Source organism: Solanum lycopersicum, chromosome 6 (genome assembly GCF_036512215.1).
Source record: "Solanum lycopersicum chromosome 6, SLM_r2.1".
Classification (NCBI taxonomy): domain Eukaryota; kingdom Viridiplantae; phylum Streptophyta; class Magnoliopsida; order Solanales; family Solanaceae; genus Solanum; species Solanum lycopersicum.
Genome location: NC_090805.1, coordinates 36,669,024 through 36,683,319, shown reverse-complemented (window position 1 = coordinate 36,683,319; position 14,296 = coordinate 36,669,024). Strand labels below are relative to the sequence as shown.

At 34.8% G+C, this 14,296-nt stretch overlaps 3 protein-coding genes across 3 annotated transcripts; 1 reads left to right on the top strand and 2 right to left on the bottom strand.

The window, feature by feature from the left end:
- The first annotated feature begins 2,247 nt into the window (after positions 1-2,247).
- Positions 2,248-6,635, top strand: LOC101262524 (uncharacterized). The gene is made up of 6 exons (XM_004241065.5): positions 2,248-2,450; positions 2,530-2,674; positions 2,828-2,985; positions 4,042-4,126; positions 4,213-5,470; positions 6,161-6,635. Exons 1-5 carry the CDS (start codon positions 2,362-2,364, stop codon positions 5,461-5,463), a joined length of 1,728 nt encoding a protein of 575 aa, XP_004241113.1. The 5' UTR covers positions 2,248-2,361; the 3' UTR covers positions 5,464-5,470; positions 6,161-6,635.
- On the bottom strand, positions 5,696-6,418 carry LOC101245550 (non-classical arabinogalactan protein 30-like). Its single transcript, XM_004240864.5, has one exon. It carries the CDS (start codon positions 6,370-6,372, stop codon positions 5,842-5,844), a length of 531 nt encoding a protein of 176 aa, XP_004240912.3. The 5' UTR covers positions 6,373-6,418; the 3' UTR covers positions 5,696-5,841.
- A 1,279-nt stretch (positions 6,636-7,914) lies between the features above and the next one.
- Positions 7,915-13,536, bottom strand: LOC101245258 (inactive receptor-like serine/threonine-protein kinase At2g40270). Its single transcript, XM_004240863.5, has 9 exons — positions 12,818-13,536; positions 12,586-12,724; positions 11,596-11,667; positions 11,290-11,433; positions 11,072-11,212; positions 10,115-10,575; positions 9,595-9,785; positions 9,379-9,511; positions 7,915-8,790 (listed from the first exon to the last, which is right to left on the bottom strand). The coding sequence occupies exons 1-9, from the start codon at positions 12,924-12,926 to the stop codon at positions 8,225-8,227; spliced, it is 1,956 nt and encodes a 651-aa protein (XP_004240911.1). The 5' UTR covers positions 12,927-13,536; the 3' UTR covers positions 7,915-8,224.
- Positions 13,537-14,296: the final 760 nt, after the last annotated feature.

Sequence of the window (14,296 nt, the reverse complement as noted above, 5' to 3'; positions counted from 1 at the left end):
AAAATTACTAAGAGCGATAAAAACTCCATTCACTCCTTTTAACATGACACAACACATTATAACACTATTATTTTTAAGGGGAATTATAACATATAGTCAATCAAAAATAACTTAATTATTCTCCATAGCTATAGTTTGTTAATTACGAATAGTAGTTGCATGTTCGAGGGGAGAGAGAGGAGAGAGAGATTGAGAGAGGGAGGATAGAGGGGAGCGAGAGAGGGCAGAGAGTGGAGAGAGACGAATTGTATATGTATATCAGTCGAATTTTATATGTATATGTATATGTATATCTATCAAATAATTGTATATATGAAACTAGTATACATATGCATTGTCTATATGATGAGCGAGAATGGAAGAGGAAGAAGAGAGCCGAGTGAGATTAAGAAGGGGGGGGGGGGGGAGAGGCAAGTGAGAGAGGCAGGAGTGGAAAGAGACAAATTGTATATGTGTCTGTGTGTATATATATCATGTATTTGTATATCTGGAGAGCGAGATTAAGAGAGAGAGAGGGAGAGAGGAGAGCGAAATTGAGAGAGAGGGCATATAGTGGAGGGATGTTAATTATATTTATATATATGTCATATAATTTTTTTTTGTGTACATATATATATATGTATAAAGAGGACTTGTAATTACATCTAAAATTAAGATGCAAGCCATAATTGATTTAAGATGTAACTATATTAACTAATTAAATAATATATATTTATTTATCCGCGAAATGTTCTCATTTTTTTAATAAAAATCAATTTAATAACTAATATACATCATAACCATTTAACTCAAAGCCCATGTCTTATACCCAATTTAATACCTGGTTAAAAAAGGTTCAAAATGCATCCAATTCATGGTTGGACATAAATACTGCAAAATCAAAATATCGAATCGAACTAATTATTTTTTGTATTTCAGTTTCAGTATTTTTATATAAATTTATAATTTTTTGATATTTTGATTCGATTCTCGTTATGTTACTTTTGTATTATTCGGTATTTCAGTTTACTGAAATATATAATATTATAATCATAATATATATTAATATTATATGAATTATTAATATTAATTATTAAATAATAAATATCAGTATACGCACAATTGAATTAGGTCATTGAATAACCCACACTTCTCTTTTAACTTGAATTTCATTCTTCTTCGGCGCAGCTTTCAGTGACCCGCTTTCCCACTTCCACTTCCGGCGTCATCGCATCGACCAACGACCGGCTGACTAGCAGCCAACCAGCAGAAGCCGCCAGCCAATCAGCAGAAGCCTCCAACCGACCAGCAGCCGCCGCCAGCCTACCATTAGAGCAGCACTCCATCAGGTAGTGCGGCATCTTAGAACAACAGGTAGAGAAGAAGATCGGAAGCCAACTCTCTTTCCGTTGACAACAACCTCCGTTTTGTTAGTGATGCTTATTCACGATTGACTACACTCGTGTAAAATAAATCAAACTGAGGAAATAATATAAACTGAATCGAAATAATAAAAATTAAACCAAATTAAATTATTTTGATTCGGTGTTTGCTGTACATATACATTAATCAAAATAATTAAAATTCAACCGACTTATCGAATGTCCAACCCAATGTTAAATATGGATTTTTTCTTTTGCCTCAAAAATATATGTCTGCGCTTACATGCATTATAACTCGCAGATTTAAAAATATATATGTGTGCTAATCAGTGAAATATATCTTAATTAACCGTTAATTATAAAATGTATGTGTCTATCATGATGGAATTAAAGTGGAAAATAAATAACTTAACATAAATCAGACACATAAGATTTGTATTTAAAAAATTTCAACTCAATTCTATTTCACTCAAAACAGAGCAAAGATTTTAATTGCGACCAAGTAATCTAGGAATTATTAATTCCTTCCCCCTTACAGTAACAACTTTGTTACCTAATGAGACGACTTAGCAACACCATTTCTTTCCACTTCACCAATTAACTCTAGCTGATATAGATTTTACGATCCCAACATAGTCAATTATAGCTAAACTTTGAAATAATAATCACGAATTTGACACTAATCTATACCCTTTATAGCTTAGGAATAGATTTTACGAGAACGAGCACTGAAATATAAATTCTAACACTTAAAAATAATGATACCTCTATCAGGTCGCTTGTTGTTTTTTTGAGTAATATTTCTGATTTGCAAAAACTTCTTTGCCAATTTATATATCCAAACACTATTTCCCTTCTCTTTTTTTTTTGGAAAATGTAAAATTGGGAAATAGTGTAATATTTAGAAGTTTTGGGGGCAAAGTGAAATATAACAGCACATGAAAGCGGTCTCCTAAAATTCAAATTAGGGTGTGTGTTGAATACCAATCTTTGCTCTCCAATGTCTGTAATGTACAATGAACTCTTCTCTTCTCTGATTTCCGACATCAAATCCTACAACGGCAAAGACCCTCTTCTCCCTTGGCTCCGGTAAGTACCCTTTCTGAAAAAACTCCAAATTCTTTTGAATCCATTTTTCTAACTTCTCATTTTGGTTTGATTTCATAAGAGGAATTAAGAAGATGAAAGAGTCACTTCCTCCGCAGCTGCTTAAGGAGAAACTCCCAAGATTTCTTCAGAAATGTGCACAGACTTTTGGGACCGATCGCCGTTATGCTAATGATATGCGTTATCTTCGAGTCTGGTTACAACTGGTAACTTTCTTTTTTCAATTTTTTTTTTCTTTTCTGAATTTATTTGAAGAAAAATGTTAGTAATTTAAAGAAATGAACAATTTCATTGATTTGCTTTACATTTTGAGTCATTAACTATACTCAAATTTTCATTTATTTTTTTTGTTTATGTAGATGGACTATGTGCATGACCCAAAATCGGTACTTAAAACGATGGAGTTGAATCGTATAGGGATGAAAAAGTCTCTGTTTTACCAAGCATATGCTCTTTATTATGAAAAGATTAAAAAGTTTGAGGCTGCCGAGAAGATGTACCAATTGGGTGTACAGAAGTAAGTAACTTATAGCTAGTTGTGATTTTAAATTTATTGAGTTATTGATTCTAAGAGTACCTTATTTAACATTCTTTTTCCATCCAAATCTTTCTTAAAAAAATAATTATAGAAATGTGGTGAAAGAGTTGTTGACAAATGCTGTGTGTTGATAATTTTACATTCTGTTCAATCGGCATTGCAAATTGTTGTTGCATTTCAATGAAAAAGATTATTCATTGATTTACATTTGTTTAGGGGTATATTGAGAGAAAGGTGGAGCCTTGGAGAAATGGTGAAGTTGTCTTTCTTTAACTTATAGGTCATGAGTTCGAGTCGTAGAAGTAGTCACTAATGCTTGCATTAGGATATGTTGTCTACATCACACTCCTTGCGGTGCGTCCCTACCCTGTACCATGCTACCACAGCTTTGTCAACCGGGCTGCTCCTTTTTAAAGGGGTATCTCAAGCCATATTATTCTCTGGTAGCAGTTTCTTTCCTACGGCCAATTTCAGGATGTGATCAAGCAGTATTAGAGCAGGTGCATATCTTTGCACCATTAGTTTTGGTAATTTAAGCTGATTCACTTTACTTGCTTCGGAGAAATTGTCTGAACTTTCTTGGCAAATTTGCTACATTGTGTATTTTTAAAATATGTTTTCAAATTCAAAATCAGCATTGTTCCATAGAGCTATTTAGAAGAGAAGTGTCATCTGGTGCCCAATGTTTTTTCTTACTTCTTTTCCCTCCATGACTTGGGGATATTTGTAAGGCTTCCCTTCCTATCTGTATGGATTTCCTTTCTGTTATTCCTTTTTAATAGTGGCCTGTTATCAGAGTCCTAACAAATGATCTAATCTTTTGATCCTGGTGAATTATGGATCCTTCTTTTAATCATTATCTGATTGCAACAAGTTAACTAGGTGACAGCCCCTTTCCCCTTGCTTAATTACTTGAATAGTGAAAATTGGTTTATGTTGGTTATGTTTTTTCCACTAAACGCATGAATGATAGTTCTGGAAACAAGTGCTTTCAAACGTTTCTTACAGATTTCTGTTTCATTCTTCAATGAACAGGCTTGCCGAGCCACTTGATGAGTTACATACATCATATGAGCAGTTCCTTCATCGCATGGAGCAGCGTAAGAATAAGAGGATACAGGTTGGTTACAATGGCCATATTGTCTACCAAATGTCTTCCTTTTGTTTATATGAGCCATTAACTGATAATAGGGATATGTTCTGCAGCACCAAGAAGGAAAAAATAAAATATGTTCTCTTGGTGCTAAAAACACTACTTTGAAGAACAATGAGATCAAGGAAAACAATGAGAATTTAAGTGGAAATGAAGACAATCCTGTCATCACTGAGGATCAGTTACCCAATGCACGATCCAAGCATTTAAATATGAAAAATGAAGTTGCCATTTCACAGGGCTCCAGGAGAGAGTCACAAGTGAATGAAACTACTCATGGTGGTCCAGCCCTTCAGAAGGAACTCTGGAGTGATCTCAGTCAAAAAAATTATGTTGGAGACACTATAGAAACAGATAGATGCCGAAATTTTATTGGTGAAGACACAGTTGTAGTTAAATTTGTAGGTAATGCCATTGTTGGGAAGTCTGATGTCGAAGATGCACGACATCATGGTCTGGTGGAACCTACCATTAATACAAAGGAGGCCATGCATGCAATTAATAGCATGTTTCGAGAGCCATTAGAGCCATCTCTAGCTGGAAAGCATTCACGTAGAAATCAGCCAAAAGTTGATCAGATATCAAACAATGGTTTTGAGGTATTTGTCGACGAAAACACTGATTCTGCTGTTGGATCTTCTGATCAAGCCATGACAAATGGTGCATCGCTGACACAAAGCACAAGAGTTGAGACTCAAGAGCCCATGCAGGATCCATTTCAAATATATATTGATGATGACGACTCCAATGATGGGATGGAGGGAGTACATGAGGTGAATAAATTAGATATGGGTAACCTTCATTTGACTGGATGTTCTATTGAAGGTGGAATCGTTAAGGGTTTTGTGTTTCCTAGTCCAACTGATATTACCTCAGAATACTCTAGAGATCCAAATGTTGAAAGGCCTCCTCAAGGAAGACTCCGTAGGGAGGACACAGTTGTATACAAATTTGTTGGTTCCACCATTTCAGAAGAATCAGCCGTTGAAAATGTTTGCCATCATGGCCTTGTAGAACCAACAATTAACTTGAAAGAGGCTATGGATGATATTAATAGCATGTTTGGAAGGCCAATTGAGTTTACAAGGAAAAGCAAACCAAAGAAACAGGGATTAGCACCTAAGATGGAGAGAGATGGCAGTAGGTTCTTGATACTTCCAGATGATGAGTCACACCATCAACCTAAGAGTTCCCTGCCAACTTCGTCGTCAAAAAGGGATAATGACTTGTTTGAGAAAACCGTGTGCACAAAGGAGGCTATGGATGAGATAAATAAAATGTTTGCGATGCCATTGGATTTCTAATATGCTGGTAAACTCTTATTTTTTCTTTCAAGCTGGTGATTTATTCTTTTTATCTTTCAAAATCTCTTTGTGCAACATTCTTCACAAAGCTGCTGGTAATTTTGAGACGTGTGAGATGGATCTGACACAGATAATTAGGCCATATTTATGTCGAAGGTTGAGATTTCACAATACAAAATTATATATATATATATATATATAAGAGAGAGAGAGAGAAAGAGAGGAGAGTCAATTATGAATTGAGCAAAATGTTGCTTGCAATGTGAAGAATGTTGCACAATTGGCTTACATAGAAAAGGAAATTTTATACTCAATACTCTTATGAAAGCATAAAACCAGTAGAAAGTTAAAAACGTAAAAGTAGATGATGGAAATCAATTAATATTCTGGCTTAGGAGGACAGTGATCTGGTCGGAAAGCAAAGGGACCTGCAGCATAAATTACAGCCTCGTAATTACTTCGCTTCAATGTCTTGTCTAAAAATCGGAGTCGAGCACCGGTGATTCCATAGTTGACATTAGTGAACACATCACAGTTTTCGAGAGGAGAATCGACCAATTTTACGCGACATGAATGTAGAGGATGGTCAAGATAAGAATGGCCCATTTTGAAGCCATCTAGCTCTGCAAATAAGTAGCCAGTTTCATCTGTTTTAAATGCCTTGTAGAAGCTGACTCTTTTCATGTAATTTTTGCAGATAACACTAACTTTAGCTCCTGCAATGGGCTTAGCTTTTGACAGAGACCATGATCCATAGTTATCACAGCTCTGGCAATAGACCATGCCTTCAACCACCACTTTGTCAGTCTTCTCTACTGACTTAGTTGGCACTTTGTCATAGGCATTTATCAGTGGAACAGCTAATGCAAGGAGCAACGAAACGATCAGGACAAGTTGGCTGCTTGCCATCTTCTTGAAAAGATATTGTGAGTTTTTTGGAATGTGATTCTGCTTTGATGTTAAGTTCATTTGAGTTAGGTTCCTTTATATAGTTTTTGGAATGGGTACTGTTGTCAAGAACGTGAATGTTGCTAAACCACATTTGTTGTTGAGTGAGTATTGATCCTCAATTGTTTCCAGACGTGATGACCATCATCACAAGTTATGCCCACATGTATCCTTCTACGTGCAAACCACTTCAAAATTTAGTACAAGGGCCAGGATTATCATTATACTTAATCGCATCCTAGTGTCATACCAATAATGTACTGTTGCTATCACAGATTGAATATTGATTTCAAAATATGTGATTAGTATTGGAAAAGTTAAACGAAATAATGTTTAATATTCAATTGATCAATATGTGAATCAATCTGGTTGACCTTTATATAATAATAAAAATAGAATGAAATTTCTGAATTAAGATAAATTAAACATAATGTCATGTTAGTCATTCATTATTAGGTCAAGGACATGTATATTGATTTAACTCAAATGATTTCTGTATTAACAATTAAATTAATTGATAAATGAGCTTAATATATAAGAAAGTAATGAAGCAAAAATAAATCGAATGAAATAGTAGAGCTCAATCGCTTGATGTTTCAAGCTAGATCCGGGATATGATTCAACGGGGAAAAAAGTAACACTATCTTGTGGGTTTAGCATGTATTGATATTTTTTTTAAGTTAGTGTTATGTAAGTCGAAAAGGGATAGAAAATTATTCATAAAATAAGTTTAGGGTTCTTAGTATAGATAAGTGTCTCTGAAATTTCGTGCATAGGTTGAAGGGTACTTAATATGCATTTTTACTTTAAATAAAACTACAGACTATTTTAGATTAATATAATGGTCACACTATAGTTCTTAAACCTGTACGACCTAATACAAAAGAATCCATGGGGTTCGATTGAGCGGGTAATGTGTTGATTTAAAATTATATTTTAGGGCGTGATTAATAAGTTGGAGCGGGTTTAGTTAAAAATGGTTGGGTTTAAAATTGTATTAAATAATTAAATTGCAACCAATGATTGAGTGTTAATTATTTTAAGTAGTGCTTCATCAATGAAGTGGCTAAAATTATGGACGGGTAGGGTATTTGTGAGCCAATAGATAGATGGAGAGGATATTTTGGAGTCAATAGGTGGGTGAAGCATAGTTGTGTACCCTTTTCAATACTTGTAAAGTATTTTAGGCCTTTTTTTGTTAAGAATATAAAAATTAGTATCTATAAACAACAAAATAATAAATCACACAATAAGAAGGCTTCACTCAAAGTCCTAAAGTACTAGGTCAAATAGAATCATTCGACCGGAAAATTGCAATTAATTTACATGATATGGTATGAATATATCTGGTACATCTCTCCTTTTATATATATATGCTTTTTTTTAAAAGGTTAAACATGTAAATCCGCCTCTGAACCTTCTACCCTATCCTCCTATTTAAAGTCACGTCCTTGACAGGAAGAAAAGCCAACTAAACATTGTAATGAATTATGAGAAAATTACTTTTTCTTGTACCACCAATAAAACTGTTTTTGTTAATGCCATAAAACCAAACGACCCCTTAGGTTTTGTCCCTTTTGTCATAGTTTTCATAAGCCAATAGAATTGATCCCAATACGCCAAGAGAGCAAATTAAGGCGATTTAAAATATTACTTACACACTAAAAAATAAAAAAATAAAATTACAAACAAAAACTTCTCCTTAGCCCCTACAGTTGATATGCTCTTGTTATCCACACAAAAGAAAAATCTTTGTATATACAGGCGCTATATTAATTACCATCTAAAGGCAAATCTGAGGTACCTATGCATATTAACAAGCCTCAGTTGATAAAATCTCAAGCTCAGCCCACCATAGAGGAGAGAGTCTTGGGGTTGCCCCATCTGGTCCAATATCTGTTATCTCTCTCAATCTGGAAGAAACCTCTCTCATTGTCGGTCGTCGTCTTGGTTCAGGATGTACACACATTTTAATCACAACAGCTATTCTCTCTAGCTGCTCTCCTTGGAAAGAATTTAAAGTTGGATCAACCATTTCTCTCAGGGATTCTCCTCCCCTAAGATAGTCTGACGCCCAGTCGTCAAGAGAACTGCTGTTTGATGAGTAAGGGAGCCTACCAGTCATCATCTCAAACAGAACGACACCAAAGTTGTAAACATTGCTTTCCGGACTCGAAACCATCTCAGCTGCTTCTGTCTCATTCCAGAACCCAAAATCTGATATTTTGGCTGCAGAGTCTTCTGTGAGGTATACGGCAGAGGAGGTCAAGTTTTTATGAGGTAATGATGGCGATAAATTGTGCATGTGCTCAAGGCAGTATGCCATGCCCATTGTTATCCTCATTCGCATCCCCCAGTCCAAGTGTTCAGCTTCCCTAACTGCAAAACACTAGAATTAGGGATCTTTTCGGGCATAATCGAGGAGCAGATAATAATAGCTGTTTACCACAGAGAAAGCTAAACATAAATTGTTGAAAGAGCATGTAAAGTGAATACCAAGGATGTCTGGTACAGGTGCGTGAACATTCTGTCCAGAATCAATTACTCTTCGAGTTAATAAGCGAGATAACTTGAAGTACAATGGTCAAACATCTTATGAGCCTAAAGTGGAAATGGTTACTTCTCAAATTATTGACATGAGACCAAGGACACGTCTGTAGATATCATACTCGAGGTAGAGAAAACACTTAATCACACCTAGTGTTTACACCACCCAATGAATACATAAGATGTGTTTTCACACCCACTATTATCATTGAACCAAAGTTCAACTAATACACATTGTCACGTCAATTTATCATATAAAAATGGTTAATAAATACGGTTTGTAAACACCAAACACAGGTATGTTTTTACCTGCTATATAAAAGTTATCACCTAGAGAGCTCAACCAAGCAGATGTAGAAGAGTTGAGTAACAGTATTTGAGTAAATCACAACAGATACACCTTTTCAATCAGAAACTTACTGTGCAGATGTTCAAAGAGGGTCCCGTTAGGAGCATACTCAAAAACCATCATTCTGGTAAATGGATCCTCTTCTTCACAAAACCCAAGAAGGCTGACAAAGTTCTTGTGATTGACCTTTGACAATGTATCAATCTGGTAAAAGTAGGAGAAAAGCATTTAGAAACTCACATATTTGAAAAAATGAGATAAAATTCCAATTGGAAAAACTAAATCACCTTTTTCCTGAAATGAGTTTCCATATCTTTTGACCAATCCTTAGTAGATGCCACTGTCCGAGATATCACAGCTATCTCAACTCCACTAGATAATGTGCCCTTATATAGTGTGCAAACAGATGAGGAACCAATCACATTGCTGAAATCTTCACAGGCTGACTCAAGTTCTGATCTCTTAAGCTTTGGCACACCTGTTCACGGTAAGAATGATAGAACTCAGCTGTCTATCTGAGACTATTTGCTCATATTGATAAACAAAAGTTTAGAGATATCAAGAAGAAAAAAGGGAAAAGGGAAAAGATTATTAATAATTAGAAAAGAAAGCTTGTAACAAGCTCATAATGGGGGCAAAAAAGTCCATTAAGCTTCTGCCATTTGGGTAATACTTTTAAGGCAAAATTTTGGTTTTACAGATACATATGTTCGTATAAGCTTCTATTTTATGGATCTGATTTTTAAGACAACTATTTTGGTTCTACAAATAGAAATACTATTCATTCATCGAAAGATAGAAAATTACCAGTAATAAATGCTCTCTGCAACTGTCCGCTCAATCCAGTGGCCCAAGGCTTTACAACAGCCATTTTGTTGCTTCGAAAGACGATTGTGCCAGCTATCAATATTAATAGTAGAACGGAACCTCCTATAGCTGCAGACAATATCAAAACTCGATGATTACTTCGTCTGGCATTTTCAACTCTACTGCTGTTCTCTGCAGGACTGGGAAGTGAAGATGGAGAAGGAGATGATCTTGGTGAATGAACCACATGAGGTTTTGCAGTAACTGCCGGTGTAGGAGATGGTGAAAGAGGACTTGGTGATAGAGATGGGGATGATGAAGGTGCACTGTTCTCAACAGCAACTTCAGGACGGTCTAGAAGTCGGACTGGCCGAAATTCGTTCAGGAAGTTATTCAGGAGAGAAAAAGATGATACTCTTAGCAATTTTCTTCCAGCTACATTTCCAAGTGCTTCTGAAGTCCTACAAATAATTTAAATTTCATGATAACTGCCCAAGTTGCAACCATAGAAGTATATAGCCATAAAAAAGCTAGTGCAAAGCTTGATTGAAAATGAGGTGAATTATCACAAGGTGAAAAGAAAAGATTAGTAGTTAATTTGTCTTTTCAGAAATATCAGAAAATGAATTGAACAATGTTTGTGCAAACATGAACCAAAATGTGCTTAAAAATCACATCTAGAGATATTCAATGTGAAGGCCAACCATAAGAAAACTAAAAGACAAATTGAAGACAGGGAAAATTGATGGGACTTCTAAACGTCTTCGCAAGCATCAGGGGTGTCAAAAGAACAAGCAATGAATTGCTACAGATGCATACTTTTTCTAGGAATATGTATTCCAATAACTGAATCGAATTATTCAAGTCATTTTACTCTTACTATGTTGGACTTTTAAAGTTACCACTACATACGATTGCTCTTAAAATATACATTTCATTTGATTGACAGATGTTTACCTTAATATCATTCTCCCATAGGGAAGTGACAAAGGTTGGGGTCTCGTAGCTTGGTTGTTATTTTCTTGGACATCTGGGACCATTTCAAGTTTATCGCTTCCAGGAAATATGCTGCTAAACAGCTCATTTTTGTCTGATAAGCTGCATTAGTGTAACTCTGTAAGTAAGGGAACAAGGAGGTAAAATTAGAAAATGACACCACCTCTGTTTGAACTCACATAATTTCCAGAGAGGGATTATTGCAAAGCTCAGAAGGCAGCGGCTGGCTAAAGTTATTAGATCCCAGGTCCAGAATCTCCAATTCTTTTAGCTTTGCAATCTCATCAGGTATGAACCCAGTAAAGGAATTGTTACGTAAGATTCTGTAAAGAAGTCTCCAGTGAGTTGCCAATTATCTTAAAGAGAAAGACTTAAATATAGAGTTTGTAATGACAGCGACTAATAAAACGAAGAAGACTTAAATATAGAGTTTGTAATAACAGCGACTAGGAAAATGAAGACATCTAGTTTAAACGTGCACATACATAAACTTCAAGTGAACCAAGCGCGCGAGATCAGGACCTATGGTACCACATAGATGGAGATCTCTCAAGTCTCTGTGAGTAGATAAAAAAACACAGGTTAGAACATCAGTATCATAGATAATTTTTACAATAGCAAATTCAACTTAGACACTATGCTACTCACCGACTTGAAAATTATATTCATGATAATAAATGGAGATAATTGTGTACGAAAATTATTGCATTTATGAAAATGGATACAGTAAAAATGTGTTTTTAAAGTTAGCTAGGGACGGATATATGCTAGCTATGATATAATTACCCTTTACAAAATTCAACTCCTGGTTACTTCATAGAAATATAGAATCAAGTATCAGATCAAGAAACAAAGAGATCACGTTATACATGTAGCTCTAATTATCTGGTTTACATTTATTTGAAAAAAATAAATAAACTGGAGGAAGTTGACATCGAAGGTAGTGTGTAAAATTTGACTCCTTTTATTTGATCTCTGATGAAATTTATATCTTGGTACTATATCTAACTCCATGTTTGCCCTTTCTAGAGGAGCACGGGTTTTCCAGATCTCCCTTCCATTAGAGGCACGGTCAGATGCTTCATCATTCTGAATTTAGAAATCAACTTATTTACATCCATTCTCGAGACTATGTTTAATTATTTTGATCACAACATATTATAAGATTGTGCTTAGCCTCTCAAACAATTGAGTAACGAAAATCAAATTTTACAATAGCTCTCTCTTTACAATAACAAAATTAGCTACACTCCATGAACAGATCTTCAACAGGAATCGGTGCCAAAAGCTTCTCATTTATCTGTTTTTTGATCAGACACATACTGGAATCACCACCAACTCATGGAACAAAAGTTTCAGAATTCAAACAGAGACCAAATTTAGATTCATCTATATAAGCCAACCAGATCAAAATTGAAAAAGAAGACTTCTGCAGAACCAAATAAGAAGAGAAAAGAGCAATTTTTAGTACTTACAGAGACACAACATTCCCATTAAAGCACCCAACTCCAAACCAAGTACATGGATTTTCCACTCCATCACCATCTTTCCAATTCAGCAAAGCCCCAAATGGATCTCTCTCCACTCTCTCCCTGAATCTTAACAGTGCCAAACCTGCAGGAATAAAGACTCAAACTTTAAGAAAAATAACAATTTTTTTATAGTCATTTCTAACAAAATAAGTCTTAAATAGAAGAAGATTAATACCCTCATCATTAAGAGACCAACAAAAACACAATTCCTGATGCACCAAACACAAAAACAGCACAATAACCAACAAGAAGCTACGCTGACTGAATTTCCATTGCCCATTCATTTCCCAAAAAACATAAACAAACCCACTACAATATCTTATACCCAAAACTCAAACACAATCGCTAAAATCACAATTAATTAAAAGTCCAAACTCGTCAAAAACCAAAACCCCAGAAAACGAATAAACCCAGTAAATAAAATAATAGAAGAAAGAGAAAAAGAACAAATAGGAGACTGAGTTTGTTCGAAAAACGCGTAAAACACAAACAAAACCAAGCAAGCAAAAACTGGAAGCTCTTTTTTGACTTTAGGCGAAAATGGTATTGTCTTCTTCGCCAATAGAAGAAAGGTACTGTGCAAAACGTTTATCAGTTTCAGATAGAATTTTGAATACACAAAAACTGTGACGTAGAAAAATGGTTTGAGTCTTTGAGAGAGATTGAAAGATTGACAAAGTTTGATGACCGAGTAAAAGCTAATGACAAAGCCCCTTTGTTATAATTTTTCACTTGTTCATTACTTGGAAACTTCATTTGGTACCCTAGCCTACGTTCACGACCTTTTTTTTATCTCTTAAATCCTAATGTTTTCCATCTGCTAATGTTGACATTAATTATTTCTTAAATATTTGGTTGTTGGGTATTGATTTTATTTTAATATGTTACAAGAATGAGTTTCTACTTTCTAGCAAACAAACATATGTACAAGTACAACCAGGTAGGGTAGCTATATTATTTTATTTTTAATTAGAGGTCTCAAGTTTAAATATGTTATTTCTATAGTTTGAATTTAGCTTGAACTCCAATAAATCAAAAAAAGAAACAAGCTAAATAGCTTCTCATAAGTTTTTTATGGGGAACTCACAAAAATTCCACCAGTGTAGGAACTAAATACTTGTATACACTCTAGTTTGTAACATTATGAATCTTACCGAGTGCATCTATACGACAAGATACATATATCAAAGGATATGTGGAGTTAAAGTGATGGAATTGATTTATTCTTAATTAGACATTTCGAGTTCAATATGTCACCCCTATAGGGCGTGATATGAATTTAGCTGAAACTCCAATAAAATTAAAAAAGAAGAGGATATGAACAAAGTTTAGTGCGTTCATATACGACGAGTTACATATATCTCAGGATATGTGGGGTTTAAGTTAGGTGTAATTGTTTCAGTATACTGTATTCAAGAAGATTCGCATGTATTTTGGGATACATAGGGTTTGAATAGAAAGTCACCTGGTATTTGAAATTGGTGTAATAATTAGGATAGTAATTATCAGCCTACTAATTACACAATCTAGTAATTACACTAATTTATTTAGTTGTCTCGATATAATTACACATGTCTTGTTTGGATGCCACAATGTAAGTACACATGTTGTGTTTAGATGCACAATTACAATCATAAAATTATATTAAATTTTA